The sequence below is a fragment of the Hyla sarda genome, chromosome 1, assembly GCF_029499605.1.
Source record: "Hyla sarda isolate aHylSar1 chromosome 1, aHylSar1.hap1, whole genome shotgun sequence".
Lineage (NCBI taxonomy): Eukaryota > Metazoa > Chordata > Amphibia > Anura > Hylidae > Hyla > Hyla sarda.
The window spans coordinates 208,216,545-208,241,466 of NC_079189.1; the positions used below are offsets into that span (position 1 = coordinate 208,216,545).

General features: G+C 39.2%; 1 protein-coding gene across 9 annotated transcripts in view; it reads left to right on the forward strand.

The window, feature by feature from the left end:
* Positions 1-24,922, forward strand: part of FAM13A (family with sequence similarity 13 member A) — a 238,916-nt gene that overhangs the window by 166,162 nt on the left and 47,832 nt on the right. For 8 of the 9 annotated variants that reach the window (XM_056567629.1, XM_056567637.1, XM_056567645.1 and 5 more), the window contains 5 exons: positions 2,667-2,708; positions 14,872-14,913; positions 15,680-15,862; positions 19,009-19,192; positions 22,933-23,009. In XM_056567629.1, the coding sequence (XP_056423604.1) occupies positions 2,667-2,708; positions 14,872-14,913; positions 15,680-15,862; positions 19,009-19,192; positions 22,933-23,009 (528 nt within the window). Of the gene's footprint in view, positions 1-1,929; positions 1,974-2,666; positions 2,709-14,871; positions 14,914-15,679; positions 15,863-19,008; positions 19,193-22,932; positions 23,010-24,922 lie in introns of those variants that run through there. The other variant, XM_056567676.1, reaches the window with a different exon arrangement.

The following is a 24,922-nucleotide window of genomic DNA, read 5'->3' on the forward strand; positions in this document are numbered from 1 at the left end:
CATTTTAAAACGGATCCATTATAGATCCAGTGGCCAACACACAAAGAAAACTTGAAAAATAGAAAAAATATATATATTGCTGCATACAGTCCCAATGTTGGGTAATAAATGCAGTCTTACAAAACATATAGTAAAAATACACTCAGAGTATTGCTCAATCAGATAATATTGTGAAATGAATACCTACCTAAAGGGTGGGTAAAAAGGTAGGGAAAAGATGGGACAGGGTGCTATAGGGAAATGTATAGGCCAATTGGTGCGTGCGGCCACTACTTAACACTTACCCTATAACCACCATACAGCTATTCCTGCCGCTAGGCGGAGTGTACGCCCTGATATGGGCGGCCTCGCTCCGGAACCTAAAGCTAGACCGTCCCTAGAGTGCCCTTATCTAACACAGAGGGGAAAGAGTCTCACTATCTCACTGGGGAGCCCTGTCTGGCTATAGGATAGGGATTGGATACCCTAGGCTATTTGTATTTATACACCCATCGGCGAGTAGTGGATACTCAGGTAGAGGATATGCGGGGTTACCACCTAGGTTAATCCTACAATGGGGGGTACTTATTTAATGTGGATGCGTCCTCCCACCTAATACTCTTGTATGGGAGATGGAGATATCATACAGAGGGATAGAAAAATATTCGTGTATAAGGGTAAGTACTCCACAAGTTGTAAAAAATATAATATCATACACAGGAATACCAGAAAATATATATATATATATAGTTTGGTCAGAGATTCGATCACTAATACCAAGCTATCAATATCGCAGACCACCTCAAAACCACAATTGGCCTGATATCACTTATATAGTATCTGCATATTGTATAAGAATTAACTCACATATAGTTAACTCACATATAAGAATTAACTCACATATATCCGTCTCTGTATGTAAATTAATCTCAGGTTTTAGCACATGACACAGAAAGTTAAAGCCAATATGCTCAGCCAAAAAGAAAATCCGATAGGTTCTCACATGATGTATATAAAAGGAAAGCTGATACTTATCATATTCTGATTGAGGATATACTCTGGCGTAAAGTTATAACATAGCACAGCATTATGTTATGTAGTTATAAGCTTAAAAAAAGACAAGAGTACATCAAGTTCAACCTAAAATCCTACTGTGTTGATCCAGAGGAAGGCTGATGCCAATTGCCCTATAACAAGAAAAATTCCTACCTGACTCCTATATGGCATCAAAATTAAATTCCTGGATCAATGTTCTATCCCCATGAATCTCGTATCCAAAGCTTGTTAGTATTCTATATTTAGACAGAACCTACAATGGACTCAGTCAACAATGCAGGTGTGAACCCAAGCTTACCTTTAAGAACAATAGCAGATCCTGCCAAATTGACTTTAAGGTCAGAGATTTGGACTAAGTATAACACAACATGAGATAAGTTTGCATTGGCTTAAATAGTTCTTTTATCAAATAGACTTTGATCGGGTTAGAGAGCTTTGTTTTTGTAAGGCAAGCATATTGATTATCAGTTAAAAAACATTAGCATGGCTGACAAGTAGGAGGCGAACAGCTTGAGTATGTGTAGAGTAAACACTTGTATACGGTTCTCCTTCTCAGTCACATGCCAGAGCTCAGTGACCCTGGCAGATGCACTGGCTCCTCTTAGACTCAAGGATTGCAAGCTGAAATAAATTCCTGCCCAGCCACACAATGAGCAGCATCGCCTATACAGAGTTGTAAAACACTAGGTTGAGAGACGAGTACTCTGATCTTATTATTTGCCATTTAGAAGCATTCTCTCATAGCAGGGAGGGGCCAAAAAATCTAACTGAGCAGTTAGTTGCTATGACTTTCAGTCTAGCCCTCTGTCCTGCGCGGTAAAAGTGACCTTGATGGTTTAGTGCCAGCTATAGGGAACAGCTGCAGTATTCTTTTAGACCACAAGCGAAGCACAACACTTCTAGTGATAGCATGGGAAGATCACCGCTCGTGGATACATGTGCGTATGTATGCAGTTACTTTTTAGCGTTATGTAAGGAATTATCTAAGAATTGCACTGCTATAATGTACTTACTCAGTTTTCATGCTTCATTTATGTTGCGACTAGACTTTACATCCATTCCTGTATGATTAGAATGCCTCATGAATGCCAATGAATCATCACTTGGATGTTACATGAGCTTTTTCTCTTACATAAGTTGTCATGTCCGGACATGTGAGGGTATTTTTTTTTTATGTATTGTGTCTACATAATTTATATATATATATATATATATATAATATAATACTGTTATACTAAGGGTCCGTGTATCTCTCACACACCGTTAAACTATATCTTTTTCACAGTTGAAAAGCCTTACATTTCTAGTATTAATGTTTCATTAAATGTGACATTTACGTAAACACATACTGACATAATAACACATGTAATTCAATACACTTGTCCAGCATGCCTCACTGGTAGTAAATATACGTGCCCTGTGTACACTTCTTTTCCTTGTGTGAAATCAGATGCCATCCAAGCTACTCTACCAGTAGATGGCATTCTGGGCTTGATGTACTGTAGACCCTACTGTTGTTGTGCTTGTGTTGTTTTAAAAAGGATGTTTACTGGTACATTACCTGAGCTGGAATGTGACTTGTTAATTCAGAATGGTTAGTGTTCCTTTATTTATTTAATTTTTTTTTACAGCTCTCAGGAAGATGAACGGCCCATGTCTCCTTTCTTTATGAGGTAGGATTGCAATTTTTTTGCTACAGTTACCATTTTATTGATTTTTAAACCTTTTGACCCAAGTATTTTACTTTCCATTTCCATTTGTTCATATGGTGCTACCGAATGTATCTGGTCTTACCATTAGGAATCAAATTAGTTTTGCTATCTCGCAAGCACATAGTGGGTACAGTTTGATTGGAAGTTAACATACATGTGTTTCAAGTGTAAAGTGGAAACGTAAATACAGGAAAATTGTATCAAACCTATTGAGGTTCCCTCTGGACTCCCAGGCTATCCCAGACACCTGGGTAATCCTGTGTACAGAATGGAAATCCTTCACCGAACTTACTAAAAAGGGTCTCCGAAGTGTGTGTTTCTTTTTTTTTAAATAGTGCCTTTCTACTAATTAAGTAAAACTGAGAGGGGGTACACAGTACTTACCTCCAAGATAGACTGATTTGTAGAAGTCAGATTTAATTGTTAAGGTCCCCTTGTATCACCATTACTGTAGAGAATTGTTTAGAGGGTAGGGTTTGCCACTTTGATCAACATTGATTGGACACCATACATGAGCCTAAATTTAGAAAGAACCTGTTCTAGTGAAAGTTCTCCTTCTATCTCCTTTTTTTTTTTTTTTTAGCAATTCTGTAGTCCTTGTAATGGAGAGTGCCTCAGCGGGCCAACAGGCATTAGTATAGCTATGCAGCCGGCTGATTAACTTTTTGTGGGTGTGACCTTTCAGCAATGCAGCTGCTTATGTATGAGACAGAATATCTGTGCCCAGCGACAAGCCTGATGTCATAAAATGCCTCCCTTTAAAAGCATATAAATATGTTATCATGAGTCCTTATGTAAGTACATTCTCTAATGATGTTATCAATGGTACACAGAGCTAAAAAATACCCATAAGTGTATGCTGTATATACCTTGGTAGATGACATTCTAAGAGGATGACTGTCTGGGAACCTTGCCTAACTTACTTGGTGAGCAGTGACAGGTGTGTGTGTGTGTGTGTGTGTGTGTGTGTGTGTCTGCCCTCTAGACATTGTCACACTCTTTGTGTGCTATTGCCAGGCACTATAGTCATAAAATGATTAGCATAGGTGATTCTTGCACTGTATAGATTGGAGCTCCTGTGGTTTCTATAAATCTTTATCTAGTGCCTAAAAGGAGGACTGGAACATTTTCTTGTGTTATATAAATATCTTTCATTAAAACCCATTGACATGTTTAGAAATATTAGGTCCACATGTCAGGTACTTGCATATTCTGCATACATTTGTTCTACAGCTCGGAAACAAACATATGTTATACAACACTAAGCTGAATGGGGAATTGAAAGCAGGTTGCCTAGACATCCATCTTCAGCATCTAAGAAGTGCAGGATGGATTGCTTTGTAAAAAAATAAAATAAAATAAAAATCTGTATATTACAAATTTCTACTCATGAGAATATGTTTTTCCAGTCTGGTCAGAATATATAGGACTATATGCTCTGTTCACTTCACCTGTGAACCACAAGGTGACTATGTTTACTGTCCAGTTTTAGCCTGGTGTATAATCCGCTATGTAGGCAGATAGTTTGGAGACCTGCAGAGGTTATGCTGGGAGTAGCTGCCCTCCACTGGCCAAACAGCAGAACCCCCGTTTACTTCTCTTCTCCACTTGTCAGTACTGGAGCTAAATGCATGTCATCTTTTGCTGGTTTGTTGTGCTGAACCCTGGTTTATATTTGCTTTTTGTCAAGGATGAAGAATAAAAAGTTCTCTAAGTGAGTTTACGTTCTGTTGGTAATGCACAGTGCTGGCAGGCAGGTTTATACAGCACAGTCTGTTCCCAGTCTTATCATGGTTAGCTACTTCACACTGGCTGCTGGTTAATGATTGCCGCAGATGATCTGGCTCCCACATGTATCATTCTTGTTTGACCACGTTAATGGGATCTGTATGAAGCATTGTATTAAAGACCAGTACTAATCTTTGAAAACATGAATCTACAGTGATAAATTTAATAATTTATTATTAGGATAATAGGATACTTTTCTTTTGATAGTAAATCTATAATGCTACAAGGTATTACACTATAACCTGTTTTGGGGGATTATTCTCATCACCCAAGTAAGGTCTCATTCACATCACGATTCACATATTTGCTGGCTATCTGTCAAAATGGAATGGTAATATATAATATGCACATACTTCCACTGGCCCCATTGACTTTAATGGTCCAAACGTATTCAACTAGTGACTGTTTGGGTCATTTCCCACACTTATACTTTTATCAAGCAGGACCGAAACTCTAGTCACACCCTCTGAGTGATGTCATCACCTCTGACCAGCCAGTACAGCCTACCATCTCCTTGTCATATACATATGTATATTTTTGGGACATTTTGGGAACAATGAGGTGTTTTAAAGCATGCTGCCTTATGCTGAGCAATGCCATAGGCAGAGGAGCAGATAGGCATTGATTACAGCAGCTGCTGCAGACTTGCTGTGTGGAGAGAGAGAGAGTCTGCTGTGTTTTGCAGCAGCTCTGGGTTGGGCACTGACAGGAGTGATGTGGGAGGGGGGAGTAAGCAGGTTGGGGGTTCTGTGATGAAAGCAATGTATTTTGTTCTTCCTGTTCCTGTTTATGGACATGTTTAGGATGTACTTTATGAGCTTTTCTAGTATACATTCTCAATGTGATGTTAACATAACCACATTTGTCTTCTTTCTGAGCACCATTGCACGTGGTTCTGCCTAAAGCCTCATCTATGTGGCTTTATTATTGCTTATATAGGATAATGAAGAAGCTTATGGGTACTTTGTGTTATAGCTCCCATGCAGGCAGATTTGGTAAAATTCCTTTGTGTTAGGATTGCCCCCTGACAAGAAGTCCACTGCTAGGATTCCTAGGATAGACCAGCTATAACATGGGGGAACTCACAGCAGCAAGGGTTCATTAGCCATTTAACCATCTACGCTAAAATGAATGGACTGACTCTGTGATACTTGGATGTGCCAGTTTAAGATCCGCACTTTGTGGCTGCTTTCTGCTCTTGCTTGTACAAGAAGAGCGCGGGAAGCCCCAGAGTGCCCTTGTAATGTATCAAAAATGGGTTTTGTAACAAGTAAGCCCTTTACATGTCACCATTTTGGAAATCCTTGTAGCAGATGGGATCAGGAGAAGACAGATATACACATCATTTTGTGAGTTCTGTAGTCTTCTGTGAAACCATATATAGCAGTGGTTATCAAACTTTTTTGCCTGAGTACCCCTTAACAGACCATTCCCCAAAAAATCGTACCCCCATATTAGAGACATTTTGTAATGATTATAGTATAATTCATATGCTTTACTTTCCCCTGTTCCTCTCCCGTTCTCCCCAGTCCCCCGATTTACAGGTGATGTCTTCTCTAACCGGAGTTGTTTACTTTTCTTTTCTTCACTATCTGGCCTAGACCGCCATTAAGATTTTTCCCATACAAGACTTCTCCACAGAACCAGCCAAACAAACATTTTAGGCTCCTTTCTGCAGTACAATACCCACCTATTTACAAACTCCCCATGTTTATTGTCACACACAGTAATACTACCCGCTTTGCATCCCCATAAAGTTGTTAGGCCCCCTCTGTGCCCCCAAATATAACTGTAGGCCCCCAAACTGCCCCCATACATAGTTGTAGGCCACCATACTGTCCCGCTTTGGTGCTCCTCTGGTCTGGGGACATATTCCTATGGCTCATAGCAGTAGGTCTCTGGTCTGCAGGGGTAGTGGAGCAACAAAGCTGATGGTAGTTACTTCCCACAGCAGCCCAGTGCCTGCGCTTTCCCTTTGCTGTCCTCCTGCTCCGCTCCTCGGTGCAGTGACGTGAGCCGACCATTTCTTTCGAAGTGGTCCAGACCAGTAACCAGTGACTGTGGCTGCCATTACTGATTTCTTTTTTCAAGTACCCCCTGGAGAACTGCTAAGTACCCCTGGGGGTACTTGTACCCTAGGTTGAGAACCACTGATATATAGCCTTACTAATAGTGAATTATTAATCCTAAATGGGGCTCTGCATTGGTATTTATCTGCTTCATTAAAAGTAATGACCATTTGGCCCTAGCATGAATAACAATATAGAAAATGTGTAACTTATTGAAGGTTATTGTAATGGTAACCCAGTAAATCCATAAAGAACCATTAGTTACTGTGTGGCACAAATGCAGTGTGAACCCAATTTTACATTTTCCCTCTTGGTCTAATGTCAGTTTTTATTGAGAGATAACAGTACAGATGACTTTATATTCTCATTGCATAAAGTTATATGTGATAGCTGCCTGCCTTGTCAGAATGGCCTCACATACAGTTGTGCTAAAAAAAAGTTTGCGTACCCTGGCAGAAACTGTAAAATGTTAGCCTTGATTTAGAAAATATGAATGAAGGTACAAAAAAATTGTCTTTTATATAAGGATATTGATCATATGAAGGTATTTATTATCACATAGTTGTTTTTCTCCTTCCGTAAAATAATACTAATGAAAACAGAAATCACCCACATGGCCCTGATCAAAAGTTTACATACAGTACAATGTTTGCCCATTCCTGTGGCTTTTCCATTATAGCATACAGTTGAATAGGCATCCCATAAGGAATAAAATGGGTTATAAGATTACCAATTCTCCAAGGGTATGCAAACTTTTGAGCAGACACATACATTCACAGGATAGGCAATGCATATTAGATTGGCAGGGTCTGACTCCTAGCACTCTCGCTGGTCAGATCTTGAAAGGGGCTTAGGCGAGTGCTGCCACGTTCAGTGTTTCCCTCTGCCCGTCCTTGAAATTGAAAAACAATTAGTGGTAGTGATAAGGTGTACTGGATTATCCCAGTGTTATGTTCAAGTGGATAGATCAATGCTACAGTAACATGCACTGCTGATACCAATAGTGTTGCAAGGACAAGCAGAAGTAAATGTCAAAGAGGCTGCAGCAAGTGCCTGAGCCCTTTCAAACCGCTGACCAGCAGGTATGCTGGGAATCGGACAACTGTCTCTAATATTGATGTCCCATCCCAAGATGTCTACTGTCAGACTGCTACACATAAGATCATCAGCTGACCTTGCTGGAAAACTTTGGGTTCAGTCATGTTCACCTTTTTAATGTGTAAGACCAGTTTTAGAATGAGGGTCCTGTTGTGTATTTTTGGGGGGTCTGCGGAATATTTGCAGTTCACTTTTAATAACTTGCTTGCACAGCGAGTGTTCTGTGTAGGGGAGTTGGCAGTAATAGTTTTCATAGCCATTGGCATTTAGTGTCTATCGTTAGTTTTAGGCTTATCCTCAACTATTTGACAGTTCTTAAAAAGTTGTGAAATGGGATGTAACAAAAACATAGTTAAAAACATACTGTGCCTGAATATTCACAAGACTGCATGTTATTGTTAAACCATAAAACCTTGTTTTATGTTACAACCAGTGTAAAACCAACAAAGCAATATATATAGACTGAATGTTGTCACTTATCCACTATTTCTCTTTCTTGTGCCAATGCTATAGCATTAAAACCTCTCATGAACTGAAAAGTTAATCTCTTTATTTATTGTGGCAAAATGGAACATTAATAAGAATAAATGACAAGCACTCAACTGAATTTGCACTTCACTATTGTAGTGGATAGGATTAATACTATTCTGTTAAATGAAAAATTGTCTGCCATAAGAGAAGATCAGGTGGACCGCTTTAATTTGATATGGGAACCGTGGCTTGAATCATCATATTGTCCTAATATGACTCATAGTTTTTCGTTGTATTAAAGATTCGTGGACTGTGCTTGGGGGAGGGGGAGGGGCAGAGCGGGCGTTCCAGTGTCATAAAGTATGTTGAACGATCGCCTAATAGAGGTCACCTAATGTCTTACTTACTTGTACTGCTGCATGGTATGTTTCTTACTAATTATTTGAATGTGGAGACCTGGAAGTTTGTTATTATTTGGTCTGTGGACCTGATGTTCATATATAGAACTGTGACGATTTGACTGTGTTGCATAAATAAAGCTTCATTGTTTCATGGTTAAAGGACAAGCACTCTTTGTTTTGTCTCTCCCATGTGCAAAAAACAGCAAACAGCCTACAACAAAAAAATAACTTGTATGAGATGAATACTATTAAATTAACCGGTCAGCAATACCTCGTGTTTCCAGATCACTTTTTCTCTTTAACCCCTTAAGGACCAGGCCAATTTTCTCTGTAGGACCAGAGCGTTTTTTGCACATCTGACCACTGTCACTTTAAGCATTAATAACTCTGGGTTGCTTTTACCTTTCATTCTAATTCCGAGTTTGTTTTTTCATGACATATTCTACTTTATGTTAGTGGTAAAATTTTGTCGATACTTGCATAATTTCTTGGTGAAAAATTCCAAAATTTTATGAAAAAATAGAAAATTTGGCATTTTTCTACCTTTTGAAGCTCTCTGCTTGTAAGGAAAATAGACATTCCAAATAAATTATATTTTGATTCACAAATACAATATGTCTACTTTATGTTTGCATCATAAAGTTGACATGTTTTAACTTTTGGAAGACATCAGAGGGCTTCAAAGTATAGCAGCAATTTTCCAATTTTTCACACAATTTTCAAAATCGGAATTTTTCATGGACCAGTTCAGGTTTCAAGTGGATTTGAAGGGTCTTCCTATTAGAAATACCCCACAAATGACCCCATTATAAAAACTGCACCCCTCAAAGTATTCAAAATGACATTCAGTAAGTGTGTTAACCCTTTAGGTGTTTCACAGGAATAACAGCAAAATAAAGGAGATAATTCAAAATCTTCATTTTATACACTCGCATGTTCTTGTAGACCTAGTTTTTGAATTTTTACAAGAGGTAAAAGGAGACAAATCCTCTCAAAATGTGTAACCCAATTTCTCTCGAGTAAGGAAATACATCATATGTGTATGTCAATTGTTCGGCTGGCGCTGTGGAGGGCTCAGAAGGAAAGGAGCGACAATGGGATTTTGGAGAGTGAGTTTTTCTGAAATGGTTTTTGGGGGGCATGTCACATTTAGGAAGCCCCTATGGTGCCAGAACAGAAAAAAGAAACACATGGCATACCATTTTGGAAACTACACCCCTCAAGATAACAAGGGCTACAGTGAGCCTTAACACTTCACAGGTATTTCACGACTTTTTGTTAAAGGATGTGTAAATGAAAAAAAAATTTTTTTTCACTATAATGCTGTTTTTTCCCCAAATGTTCCATTTTTACAAGGGGTAATAGGAGAAAATGACCCCCAAAATGTGTAACCCCATTTCTTCTGAGTATGGAAATACCCCATGTGTGAAAGTCAAGTGTTCTGCTGGCGCACTACAATGCTCAGAAGAGGAGGAGCGCCATTGAGCTTTTGGAAAGGGAATTTGTTTGGAATGGAAGTCAGGGGCCATGTGCGTTTACAAAGCCCCCCGTGGTGCCAGAACAGTGGACCCCCCCCACATGTGACCCCATTTTGGAAACTACACCCCTCACAGAATTTAATAAGGGGTGCAGTGAGTATTTACACCCCACTGGCATTTGACAGATCTTTGGAACAGTGGGCTGTGCAGATGCAAAATTACATTTTTCATTTTCACAGACCACTGTTCCAGAAAACTGTAAGACACCTGTGGGGCGTAAATGCTCACTGTACCCCTTATTAACCCCTTAAGGACGCAGGACGTAAATGTACGTCCTGGTGAGGTGGTACTTAACGCACCAGGACGTACATTTACGTCCTAAGCATAACCGCGGGCATCGGAGCGATGCCCGTGTCATGCGCGGCTGATCCCGGCTGCTGATCGCAGCCAGGGACCCGCCGGCAATGGCCGACGCCCGCGATCTCGCGGGCGTCCGCCATTAACCCCTCAGGTGCCGGGATCAATACAGATCCTGGCATCTGCGGCAGTTCGCGATTAAAATGAACGATCGGATCGCCCGCAGCGCTGCTGCGGGGATCCGATCATTCATAACGCCGCACGGAGGTCCCCTCTCCTTCCTCCGTCCGGCTCCCGGCGTCTCCTGCTCTGGTCTGTGATCGAGCAGACCAGAGCAGGAGATGACCGATAATACTGATCTGTTCTATGTCCTATACATAGAACAGATCAGTATTAGCAATCATGGTATTGCTATGAATAGTCCCCTATGGGGACTATTCAAGTGTAAAAAAAAATGTAAAAAAATTTAAAAGTAAAAGTAAAAAAAAAGTGAAAAATCCCCTCCCCCAATAAAAAAGTAAAACGTCCGTTTTTTCCTATTTTACCCCCAAAAAGCGTAAAAAACATTTTTTATAGACATATTTGGTATTGCCGCGTGCGTAAATGTCCGAACTATTAAAATAAAATGTTAATGATCCCGTACGGTGAACGGCGTGAACGAAAAAAAATTAAAAAAGTCCAAAATTCCTAATTTTTTAATACATTTTATTAAAAAAAAAATTATAAAAAATGTATTAAAAGTTTTTTTATATGCAAATGTGGTATCAAAAAAAAGTACAGATCATGGCGCAAAAAATTAGCCCCCATACCGCCGCTTATACGGAAAAATAAAAAAGTTATAGGTCATCAAAATAAAGGGATTATAAACGTACTAATTTGGTTAAAAAGTTTGTGATTTTTTTTAAGCGCAATAATAATATAAAAGTATATAATAATGGGTATCATTTTAATCGTATTGACCCTCAGAATAAAGAACACATGTCATTTTTACCAGAAATTGTACGGCGTGAAAACAAAACCTTCCAAAATTAGCAAAATTGCGTTTTTCGTTTTAATTTCCCCACAAAAATAGTGTTTTTTGGTTGCGCCATACATTTTATGATATAATGAGTGATGTCATTACAAAGGACAACTGGTCGCGCAAAAAACAAGCCCTCATACTAGTCTGTGGATGAAAATATAAAAGAGTTATGATTTTTAGAAGGCGAGGAGGAAAAAATGAAAACGTAAAAATTAAATTGTCTGAGTCCTTAAGGCCAAAATGGGCTGAGTCCTTAAGGGGTTAAATTACGCGAGGGGTTTAGTTTCCAAAATGGGGTCACATGTGGGGGGGTCCACTGTTCTGGCACCACGGTGGCACATGGCCTCTGACTCTTTCCAAAAGCTCATTGGCGCTCCTCCTCTTCTGAGCATTGTATGGAGCATTGTAGGTCACATGTGGGAGGGGTCCATTGTTCTTGCACTATGGGGGCTTTGTAAACACACGTGGCCTTCAATTCCGGACAAATTTTCTCTTTAAAATCCCAATGGCGCTCCTTTTCTTCTGAGCATTGTAGTTCGCCCTCAGAGCACTTTACATCCACATATGGGGTATTTAATACTCAGAAGAAATGGGGTTACATATTTTGGGGGGCTTTTTTCCTATTTTCCCTTGTGAAAATAAAAATTTTGGGTAACACCAGCATTTTAGTGAAAATGTTTTTTTTTTTCCCATCCAACTTTAATGAAAATTAAAGGGGTGTTAAAGCTCACTATACCCCTTGTTACATTCCGTGAGGGGTGTAGTTTCCAAAATGGGGTCACATGTGGGTATTTATATTTTTTTGTGTTTATGTCAGAACCGCTGTAAAATAGCCCACCTCTGTGCAAATCACCAATTTAGGCCTCAAATGTACATAGTGCGCTCTCACTCCTGAGCCTTGTTGTGTGCCCGCAGAGCATTTTACGCCCACATATGGGGTATTTCCATACTCAGGAGAAATTGTGTTACAAATTTTAGGGGTCTTTTTCTCCTTTTACCTCTTGTGAAAATAAAAAGTAAAGGGAAACACCAGCATGTTAGTGTAAAAAAAAAAAAAAAAATTACACTAACAGGCTGGTGTAGAGCCCAACTTTTCCTTTTCATAAGGGGTAAAGGGAGAAAAAGCCCCCCAAAAGTTAAAAAACACACATTTTATTAAGCACATAATTAAAATACATTACTAATAAGTTTTACTAAATTAATTATAAGAAATATACTATTTCGGCTAGATTTTTAGTTCTCTGCCCACCCACATAAATTGATCCCGGTTTAAAAATGTATAAAAATGTTATTCTAAAGATATAAATTAAGTTAAATACAATTTTTTCCATCACTACTGTATCCTTTCTTTTTTTTCTAAGAAATGTAACAAAAAAAAGCAAAAGAGCGCTAAAATCTGCAAAAACGTCAATGTTAAAGGGGTTATCCAGGAAAAAACTTTTTTTTTCATATATCAACTGGCTCCAGAAAGTTAAACAGATTTGTAAATTACTTCTATTAAAAAAATCGTAATCCTTTCTGTACTTATGAGCTTCTGAAGTTAAGGTTGTTCTTTTCTGTCAAAGTGCTCTCTGATGACACGTGTCTCAGGAACCGCCCAGTTTAGAAGCAAATCCCCATAGCAATCCTCTTCTAAACTGGGCGGTTCCCGAGACGCTTTTCATCAGAGAGCACTTAGACAGAAAAGAACAACCTTAACTTCAGAAGCTCATAAGTACTGAAAGGATTAAGATTTTTTAATAGAAGTAACTTACAAATCTGTTTAACTTTCTGGTGCCAGTTGATATATATAAAATATAACCCCATTAAAACCAGTGCTGTGGAGTCGGAGTCGGACGAAATTTTGGGTACCTGGAGTCGGCAAACAATGCACAGACTCCAACTCCTGCTAAATTTAGAATGGAATTTAAAAAAAGGCAAGTTTAAATGTCCCAATTCACAAAAAGTTATAATTAATGACTTCTCTACTGTAAGAATAAAGACCAATGCATGCAGTCCCTCACGTAACCGCAAAACGAACACGTTAAGTGACCGTGAAGAAGCATGCTTTTCATGTGCTTTACTATATGTCACACAACGCACAATTAGGAGCGGCAATACTTATACTTTCCATAGTGTTGTGTTCTGCTGTTACAGGGAACCCATGGGTAACCTAGCCTCTCACTGATAAGGGATTAAGTAAATATATATTCACCAAAGAACAGCAAGTGTGTAGCTAGCACTGCCATTAACACAGGTTCAGCCAGGTACTGGATAGGTGAAGACACCTAGGTGGCGCTACATGCTCCAAACAGATAGACTTCAATATATATTCACATAGGAAGGCAAATAGCGGAGCGCTCACAGTGTCAGATGGAAGGCAGGTTACTTCGGACACATCCGTCCGAGGGACCTTGTCGGTCCTGGCAGGGAGGCAGCGGATTACTTCAAGGGGAGCTCAGACGCCAGGCCACGGTCCGTATCGCGCCTAACAGCGCCATCAGAGAGCACTGTGCTTGTGATTCAGCAGAGAGCACTGTGTTCCAAAAAGAAAACAATTTCCTCTGTTGTATTCAGCAGCTAATAAGTACTGGAAGGATTAAGATGTTTTAATAGAAGTAATTTACAAATCTGTCTAACTTCCAGGCATGTGATATTGTAAGTAGCAGCTTACTTTAAATGGCGTACGGTATTAACCTCCTTGTCTTATTAGATGTATGGTAAATTATTACCTTGATACATTTTCAAAGTAATGGAATTGTACCATGTAGTTGCTGCTTGCTTCATTGGGTGTCAGGGTTGGCTATGTCTGACTTGTATACTTCTTAGCAACATATTTAGTATTTGCTAATTTTAAGATCTTTAATAGTGGCATTGAAGTTACTGTACATGCTTGAGGGCAAAGAACTCTTAGAATATCCCCATAGATTAGACACAACTCTCCCTAAACTCTACTTGTTTAGGAGCGCAGCTACCCAATGTGTTTTTGCCTATTGTGTTTATACAGTACATACTTGGATGTATTTGATATCAGTTTGCATCTGTTCTAAATTATTCCTTTTTAGTTCTCTGTGTTGCATATACATGTGTGGTAACAAGATCAGCTCGTCTATAGACAAAAACCATTCGTATCTCAGTAGATTCTGTTATACCCATTTCAGTGACCATGTTCTAAACACGCATTGATACATTCTTTTGAAATGACAAGCTCATTCACTGCCCTGGAGTCTATCTCATTATGCTTACACAGGAATGACTTCAATATAAAAGCATGGTGCGTGTGTGGGGGGGATTAGATCTTGACAGAGGATCACATTTTAATCCACTTTTGGAGATGATGCAAACCTCCTGGAATAGGGGAAGCAAACAAGACTACTTCCTCTTTGCGACTGTTGTGATTATTGAGCTTGACAGAACTGTGTCACTTCATGCCACTTCATTCTACTTATTTTTTTCCAACAGTGGTCACGTGGCCCAAGTCAGCACCGTCCCTGCTGGTAGAGAGTAAGTCACTAAGCTGTATGTTTGTCTGTGTGATGAAAAACTATCCATAACTCTAATCTCTGTAGATGTGCTTTCTGTGCAGTTACTAAGTACCACAATACATTTCTTTAAACTGAATATTTTAACGTGTTATACATTTTGTAGTAGTTATTTGCTCATATTTCTTTTTATTTGCTGATTTTTGTGTTTGTCATAGCATTTTATTTATTTATTTTTGAGACATTTCCTTATGGCATTTACATACGCCATTACAAACCTTGATGACATTGGAGATATATTTCTAATCTTCTCCATGTCTGCCCATCCACATTTTGCATTAGTGCTCATGTAATAATACTTATTTGTCCATAGTCAAAAACTAGTCCTGCACATTGGATGGTTATAGGCTAAACCCGAGGACTGACAGGACCTGCCCACCATCTAGGGTTTTTACTTGGATGTCAACATGCCTGACCTTTTTTTCTTAGAAAAATAACCTTTCCCTGCTGAAAAGACACATGCTCAACTGCACTTTTTCTGCATGCCTATGGGGAAATCATGAGTGATATTGATGAGGCGATGATATTGTTTTTTTCCTCCACAAGCCAATTTCCTTGTTTACAGAATACCAGCCCTCAATAATAATAGTTCTTTATGGTGAGGTTCACTATATTTTCAGCCCCTCTTATCCCTGGCAATGTTCCAGCATCAATGTAACTGGCATGTCTGCTGAACACCTTAGATAGTCTACTGTTCTCTACTGCATCTTTTCTGCTCTTCTTAACAGGCTCTTGGAAAGAACAATCAGGACTGCTGTGGAACAACATCTATTTGACGTACTTGGCCCTGGCAGTCAAAGTTCAGAGGAATCAGAGTCTGGAACCTCATCCCCTTCCACAAGCCTGTCTGCAAGACAGAGGAGGAGACATCTGAAAGAGCAGGATGAGAGTAGAAAAAAACCCAGAGACATGTAAGAAACCACTTGTATATGGCACCATTTCATTTACAGCTCTGGAAAGTGCAGGTGTTACATTCGGGATCTGCTCTGGACAGTTGTAAATGTTTATTGATTAATAGTTATATTGTTACCCTTGTACTTGTAACAATTTAATATCACTTATTTAGGAAGCAAAAAGCAATATCTAAATAAAGGTACTGATATGTATAAAGGTCTAGTGGTAAATATATGTATATATACAATATTTACCAAAGAAGCACAAACAACCACTATAACAACCATAACGTAAAATATAATTTTCTTTATTAATCAAAAAATTCCATACAGTTCAAGATAAAAAATACTACAGAGGGTAGAGATGGTTTCTGGGGAAGGGGAGTGATACTCATGGGGTTTAGCAAACATATGCCCCAAATGACATGCATAAAACAACGGAATATATACATAACAATCCCTAATATCTACGTATAAATATATCAGGGGACCGTACACAGATCTCTCCCATGATCTATTTATACCCAGGACTATATTTAAAACAAGGGGGCATCTTCTACGTCTAGAGGAAAGGTTTCTACACCAGCATAGACGGGGGTTCTTTACTGTAAGAGCAGTGAGACTGTGGAATTCTCTCCTGGAGGAGGTGGTCATGGTGAACTCTGTAAAATAATTTAAATGGGGTCTGGATGCATTTCTGGTGAGTAAGAACATTACAGGTTATGGATTCTAGATCTAGAGGGACAGAAAGTTGATCCAGAGATTTATTCTGATGCCATATAAGGATTCAGGAAGGAATTTTTACCTCGAGTATGAGGGTTTTTTGCCTTCCTCTGGATCAACTCAGTAGGGACTCATTAGGTTTATAGGTTGAACTTGATGGACTCTGGTCTTTTTTCAACCTTATGAGCTATGTTACTATAGTAATATTCTTCATATTTATACCTGCTGACAAAGGTTATGGTGACCAAAACATCCATATGTAATGGTATTCTATCTGACCATAAGAAAATAAACAATAATTTAGAAGTTAAATTCTGATGTCTTCTGATTATGAAATAAATACACATAGCTGCATGGGTTTGTTTGAAAATTTTGGATATTATAATTCCCAATAAACATGTTTGTGAATGAATTACATATCAGGGTGCTGCTGGTTAATGGTTAGATTTTATGTGCCCCTATCTACATTTAAAAGCTTTGTTCTTTGGCTTATAGCCTTTATTTATTGAGTGTATAGGATACATTTAGTAAATACTATTTGATATTTCCATTTGTGATTGTATAGTCTTTGACAAAAACACACAATAGTGTTTTGCATTGTTTTAATAGAGGACTCAAAGAAATGTCGAGGAGCCTGCTCACAAGTATTTACAGTCTAAAATAACATGTTACGAGATCTCCTTAATAGGCACTTATTGAGCTTGTCTTTCTGTTTCCCAGTAAGTCATACCCGCCTTCAACCCAGTTTTGTGTTCTTTTTATAATCTTTCAAGCTAAATAATCACTATTTGTTCTTGTTTAAACATGGAATGAATTGGTGGTATTGTTTAGAATTATAATCTAAAATTATTCTTTTAAGAGCCCTTGGCATAGGAATGTTTTGTTCCCTACAAATAAAGCTACTTGACCTTCATAGGAATCATTTACTATGTTAAAGGTGTATTCCGGCTTTATACATATTATCCCCTATCCAAAGGATAGGGCATAAGATGTATGATCACAGGAGTCCCGCCACTGGGGACCCCTGTGATCTCGGTGCAGCCCCCCCAGCAGTCTGTGCAGGGTGCTGCCTCTGAGATGGAGACATGATGTCACGGCCACGCCCCCTCCCATAGACATGAATGGAGGGGCGTGACATCACTAGGTCGGGGCGTCACTTCCCTATTTCAGAGACAGCACCCGACACAGAATGCCTGGGGCTGCACAGAGATCGTGGTGGTCCCCAGCAGTGGGACCCCTGCGATTATACAAAGGATAGGGGATAAGATGTATAAAGGGGAATACCCCTTTAAATCAGTGATGCCCCTTGATAATATGTAGAGCATTTAGCTGTGTCTGTGTGGTTTGTACTTGGGCTTTTCATGAAGGGAAGAACTGGATCAAACTCTATACTTTATAGTTAAGAAAAATACAGAAATAAATGTTTCAGGTGTAGTAAAAGAGTAGAGAGTTGTATTGTCGAGACTCTCCACCTGTACACTGTTGTGCATTTAAAAAACCAAGTAATGTTTCATGGATGTTAAGTGTACAGGGCTGATGTTTGAGTCACAAATATACCATCAGAGCATAATAAATGAACAGTCTCTTTTTCCATGTTCTCGCTCCTGCTGCCAAAACTGCAGCTAAAGGTTCACATTAGATTATCGTTAATAAAAATGGACAGTTTCAACCAAAATGATAATTTATTGGATTAATTTAACAATGAATAAATGTTTTTGCCGACAGATAATTGTTTTTTTCAACCATCGATCTACTGTCTAATGAACATAGCCAGCTTAAAGGGCTATTCTAGTATACAAAAAATATGTAAAAGATGGGAATAGAGTAAAAATAAAAAAACAAGTAACCCTCACCTACCTGAGTCTCCTGCGGCTCCCGTTCCAGCACCTTCCGGTCTTCTGCTGATTTCAGCTGGTTGCTTCTTCTGAGAAGAGACATTAGTGCAGGACCTGCCTGCTTAGCCAGTTACTGGCCTGGTTGTCCTGCCTCAGTGATTTATTTATTTATTTATTTTATTTTTGTTGTTCTGCCCCAGCAACAATTAAAAAAAATATTTGCTACTAAAAAAAAATACACATTTAAAGGTATCATGCATAAAACTTATCCCCTATTCGCAAGATAGGGAATACGTTTTTAAATCGTGGGGTTGCAACCACTGGGGACCCCCTGAAATCTCCTTCACTGGCCCTCTGCTCTCCCGGGAACGGAGCATCACGATCCCCAAACAAAGCAGTGGCCAAAACACCCCTTTTGTATATCTCTTTGGGTGTGCCGTAGATATGGCCCCTTTTATAGAGAAATATGGAGGGGGCCTTATTTAAAGCAATATTATTCAATGGAATATTCAGTGTTTTTTGTTGGTTAGTGGTCTATATATGATCATTTATGTTGTAGAACATTCATAAACAGTCCTGTTTCATTTTCCCTTTTGGTGTTTTAAGGGAGATGATTAACAAAGAAAATATCCCCTCTGGGTGTGGGAGCCTTGAAGATTGCAGTCTGATGCAGGAAGTGGAGAAGCTTCAGGAGAACTGTTCTGGATACATAGAGGAAAGAAGCAAACCAAAGAGACAGAAATCCAGCAGCAAGCTGTCTGAACTCAATGACAATCAGGATGGCACAGTGGTAGGTTATATAAAGTCACTGTAGCCAGTCTAGGTTGGTAAATGTCATGTCTCCATTTTACTGTTTCCATAAAATTCCGCTTAATTTTGAAAATGTGGTCAAACTGGTCTGTTGCAGTCAGATAATTTTTTTTTGTAATGTAGTCAATGGGAAAAATTATGCTGTATGACATCCGCTTTTAGCATCTGTTTAATGTATCTGTTTTGTCCTATAAAATGTATATATTAAAAGGACTGCAATATCATGGTGTGAACGTACACTGTGTTTTTTCTGTTTGCGTTATTTTCCCCCTTGATTATTGATGGGGAGCATTTTGATGAAATAAAGGGGTATTTTAGCAAGGAAATTTCTTTTACAATAGAGGGGGGTTCTTAAAAAATAAATTGGCACTTTTTCCCTGATGGCTGCCTGGTGCCCCTCTGCTTCACCCTTCCCTCTGACATTGTCAACCCTGCAGAAAACTGCCGCTCAGTGACTTTTGATAGCAGTGACCCACCACAGCCACTGTTTGGCAGAGCAGGCATTTCCTACAGGGTTGACATGTGAGAGAAAGCATGGAGCAGTGCTTAGCAGTGGAGACTGGCCCACTCCATACTTAAAAAAATAATAATAATTCTTGCTGGAGTACCCCTTTTAAGGCCTTGTTTATTGTATTATGTTTTATTTTATTTTTTAATTTGATCCTTGATAATGTCATGCTTTGTTGCAGCTGACAATTAATTTCTATAGTTATAAAGCACCAACCTTTTCTCAGAACTGTGCAGAGCTTCTCAACACACATAACAGCACTATCCCCAAATGAGGTTCATAGTCTTAATCCCATATTAACCCATCAGTATGTTTTTTGGGGTATTGAAAGAAACTGGAGTACCCAGAAGAAACCCAAACAGACAGGGAGAACATAAAACATGGTTTCATTTAAGCCCAGGACCTCAGTGCTGTAAAACAACAATGCTAACCACTGAGTCCTGCCCATATACAACCCACTTAACTCTCTTTGGTTGTTTGCAATTGCAGTACATTTTGAGAGAGTGATAGTGATAGGAAATTCAAGATGCAATGAGCTTATAAATCATGTCATTACAGTACACAAGCTAGTAGCAAACAAAGAACAGATGTATGCCTGTGAGAACATTTAGATGCTCTTTGTACTCTGAATGACTAGTGTAAACTAAGGGTAATCTAAGGGTAAGTGTAATCTGTAGTTTTGCTGACCGTTTCTTTTCCATCATTATCTGCATTTAGGTGGGAATCACTTACCGTTTCCATAAATTAACAAGGCAGTCATTTTTCAGGAACCTTTATTATGATGTGATTGCTATTTTGGTTAATATAAGAATATAAAGAAAAAAAGGAGGATACATGGGGATTGCAAGGATAAATGAATGAAGCAGGTGTTTTGGATGCATGCAAAGTGTGCTCCAATATTTACATTGATAAGAAATAATAATGAATGTCACCTAGTATTTTATACATCTTAACAGAACAAGGGGGGCCTGTATGATTAACATAGTTGGTTCATTATTAAAACCTTAGCAAACCCATTAACCTTCATATTTAATAGACAGGACATTACAGTGAACATTGGCGTGATTGTAGTTAGCCTTTCAACAAACCAACTAGATTCCACAGGGTTTCTAGAAGAACAATGTGCAGCCATCAGGAAATTCTTGAAGAGAAACATATATAAATTCTTAAAAGGAGTCTACCACCAGTTTGGGCAGAATTAAATTACTGAATAGAGGACATTATTGTGTAATGACCCCTACCTTTAGTATCTTTATGTGCTACGTCATTGTCTGTTAAAACAGTATTTATTCATAAATCAAATGATCTCAATGGAGATAAGCGGTCGCTCGCGATGTACTTACCTCCTTCTCTTGAGAGGCTTGTTAGGAATAACTGTTGGCTAAAGGCTATGATTAAAGTGTGTAGTCAGCTTAAAAACTTGTATACATATTCGAGAACAGTCTTAAGTGTATAAGGTGGACTCTTGACTCTTTTTAAAATAGAAAAATCTTTTGTTATGAACAACTTTGTTCACTTTTTCTATTTTACCTTTGCACCAATTTTAGTTAATCTCCCCCATAATGTTGCATTTATGCCTCTCACCATAGTAAAATTACCAAACTGTATCTTAAAGCATTACTGTCATTTAGAAAAACTGTTTGCATGTCATGTCAAAACTTTTGATCGGTCATGGCAGGGCCCCTGCCATAGTGATAGAGCTTTACACATTACACCAAGCCAGGGCGTAAATTGTAACACTAATATAGTTTTATCTCAAATTGTACTGGCTTCAGCATTTTTTTTTTTGCATGATTCACCCCTGACAGGAAATTATGTAGTCCTTTTATTTTCAGTGTAGTGTTGTCTCAACAGCCTCCCAGCTCCTCCTTCTCAAGAAGATGCATCATCCTCTGGGGAGGTGTGGCTGGAGGTGAGGCTGTAGCCTGGCCCGATGAGTTTTATCACCACCTCTGCCAAGCCCCTACTGCCTAGATCATAATTTCTTATCATATGTATACACGTACATATATATATATATTTATCTTTTATGAAACATTTCGGGAATGATGTGGTGCATTTACAGCATGCTACTTTGTGCTGAACAGTGCCACAGGCAGAAGAGCATACAGGGAATGAATATAGTGGCTGTTATATAGCTTGCTTGTCCTTCTTGTCCAATTAGCCTCAGTGTGTCAGGACTGACAAATGTTAATACTCCTGGTGCACAGCCTGTCAGTACAGCCAGCAATATTCTGCAGAACATCCGTAGATATAGGCATTTAGCAGCTATGCAGAAAGAGTTGCCTATAGCAACCAATCAGATCGCTTCTTTCATTTTGCAGAGGTCTTGTTAAAAATGAAAGAAGCAAGCTGATTGGTTGCTGTGGGCAACTGGCCAACTTTCCTCTGGACAGATTTTGATAAATCTCCCCATTGATGCTGATGTTACTGATGATGATGATGATGATTATACCAGACAGTTAGCAACTTACTGAGAAGTAAATAAAAGAATAAGCTGCCCCTTGAGAAAATCCTTCATACTCCCATGTCTGCACAGAAATATGTGTTGATTGTATTGTGTAACTTTGCAGTCGGTGTATTGCATATTCTAAACTGTTGGTACATCTTATCATTTTACATACTAAGGCTATTTCTAAAATAGTAAGAAGTTGTTTATTACTTTTGGTTTCTGATTGGTCTGCCTCTTTAAGGAGTACTATGGTTAGATAACAAGGGGTCTGACTGCAGGGACCCCTGCGATCTCCTGCACAGCACCCCAGCTCTCCCCAGGAAGGGAGCATGTCGAAGTGGCGGCTGACAAGTCCCCCCCATGTATCTCAATGTGAGAGCCGGAGATACCCAAACATGGATCTCTGGCTCTCCCATTGAAATACATAGAGGGTGTGTGTCAGCCATTGCTTCGTGTGGGGGTTGACATGCTGACTTCCTGGGGAGAACCTGGGTGCCATGAAGGAGATTGTAGGGGGTCCCAGCAGTCGGACCCCCGCGATCTAAAACCTTTAGATAGGGGATAAGTTTTAATGCACCACAGTACTCATTTAATGTTGTTTATATACCATTCAATTTAGAGGGCAGTAGCAACAGGAAGTGCAAAGTCCCATTTTACTATGACTTTTACCATTTAATGTATTTTATTTACACTAAAATCCTGATATAATGTTCACATAAGAAATTTAGTTAAATATAATTTATTATAATTTCTGTTACAGAATTCTGAAAACTTTGTGACCTCTAGGAGCATGGATAGACAAGAGTTCAGCGGCATGGAAGTTTTGTCAGAGGGAAGGTATGAAGAATATCACTACTTGTATTATACAACAATTTAGGCTATGTTTAAGTCATGTTAATGGCCTCTGTGTAATGGATATACCAGCTCCTGACATATACGTTTAATGAAAGCCATGATGGATTCCATACTGTGACATCAGTCATCTATAGGGACCCATTATGAAAGAAAATGTACCCATGTAGACCTGCATTCACCATTCTGTGAGATACAAAGCTATCTCCCAGCATTCTTTCCTTGTCTAATGTGTGCACAAAACTTACTTAAACAAGGCACTGTACAATACACTGATGCTGCATTATAGGAGCCCAGCTATTTAGATACTTATGTGTCTGTCAATACACTTGATCAGCCATAAAATTAAACCACTGACATGTGTACTGAATAACACTGATTACTTTCAATAAGTTTTTATTAGGGACTAGTTCTGGGGACCAATGGAAGGCACAGTCTAAGATTGTGTGAATGAATCGTTGACAATCAACCCAGAATGGCTGTACAATCGGACAGGCCCAAAGAACATTGCAAAAGCGAGCCCCTGTGCCCGCAGCCACGCCAGCAAAGGTCTAAGGATCCTGGATAACCTTTGGCTATCTTTACAGGATTAAAATACCATCTCAATATAGTTTTATAGGCACTTTCCAAATGGGTTGAGCATTGGAAAGCTTTATGTATGTGTTTGAATGCTTGGCTCCACTCCTCTTGAGTAATTGTGCGATTTAGTTCCATACCCCACAAGCACAAAGGATATGATATGTGGCACTCATCTGCTCCCATAAGGACAGAATAAATAGGTTTCAGACCTTTCATATCCGAGGAGAGAAACTTAAGGACATGAAAGTGGTTGCTGGATGTGGTCAGTGTTAGGGAGGTCAGAAAGTGTCTAATCTGGAGATACTTATAAAAGTCTCTGTTAGGCAAGGGAAATTTAGTGCAAAGTGTCTCAAAAGTCATTAAGTCTGAACCCTCATAAAGGTTACGTACTTGTCATGCCAGCGATCAGCCATTCCTGAATATTTAAGTCAGGAAAAGATGCTGTAGTAAGGTCAATGGTATGTCCCCTCTGACCGCATTAGCGGGTCGCTGCGCTTGACTTAGGTAAGATTTCCAAGCTAGATATTTACACACAAAGACCTCCGAGTAAACCACAGGATCAAGCAAGGAACGTGGATCTCATGTAGAGTAAAAAGGTTTATTACCCACAATGCAACGCGTTTCGTGGAAGACCGCTTCATCAGATGCCTGATGAAGCGATATTCCGCAAAATGCGTTGCATGGTGGGTAATAAACCTTTTTACTCTATGTGAGGTCCACGCACCTTGCTTGATCCTGTGGTTTCCCCGGAGGTCTTTGTGTGTTTGCTGTATCATCCCAGGAGTGGCTGCTGGATCTGAGACTCGTTTATCTCCACTTCTTATACCGTCGTTGTACATGGTTCAGTACAGTGTTCAATTCCCCTATTTATTCATTTACAATAACACACTATGGAACGCTTTCCTTTGTTTTAGAAGCTAGATATGTAGCCTTCACTAAACTGTTAGTAAAAGATGAAGGGGTTAAGTTCCATGAGGGTAGACAAATCAGATCATTGAGCCTGTAGGGGAAAACAGAGAGGTTTTCTATGTGTGTCCATGGGAGGGCATCATCACCATCCATTCATCTCCTTATAGAGGCCACTAGAGGGGAGGTGTAATAGTCCCTTATGTCAGGGGAGCCTAGCCCTCCTGCTTGCCTATCTTTGGATAAGATTGTATGAGTCAATCTGGGTTTGTTCCCCGCCCAAACAAATTAAGTGAGGATATGCTGCATACTTGTAAACAAAGATTTATGGGAGTACCAATGGGACCATCCTGAATACATATAAAATCTTTGGAAGAAGGAACATTTTAAAAGTTGCCACTCTGCCAACCCAC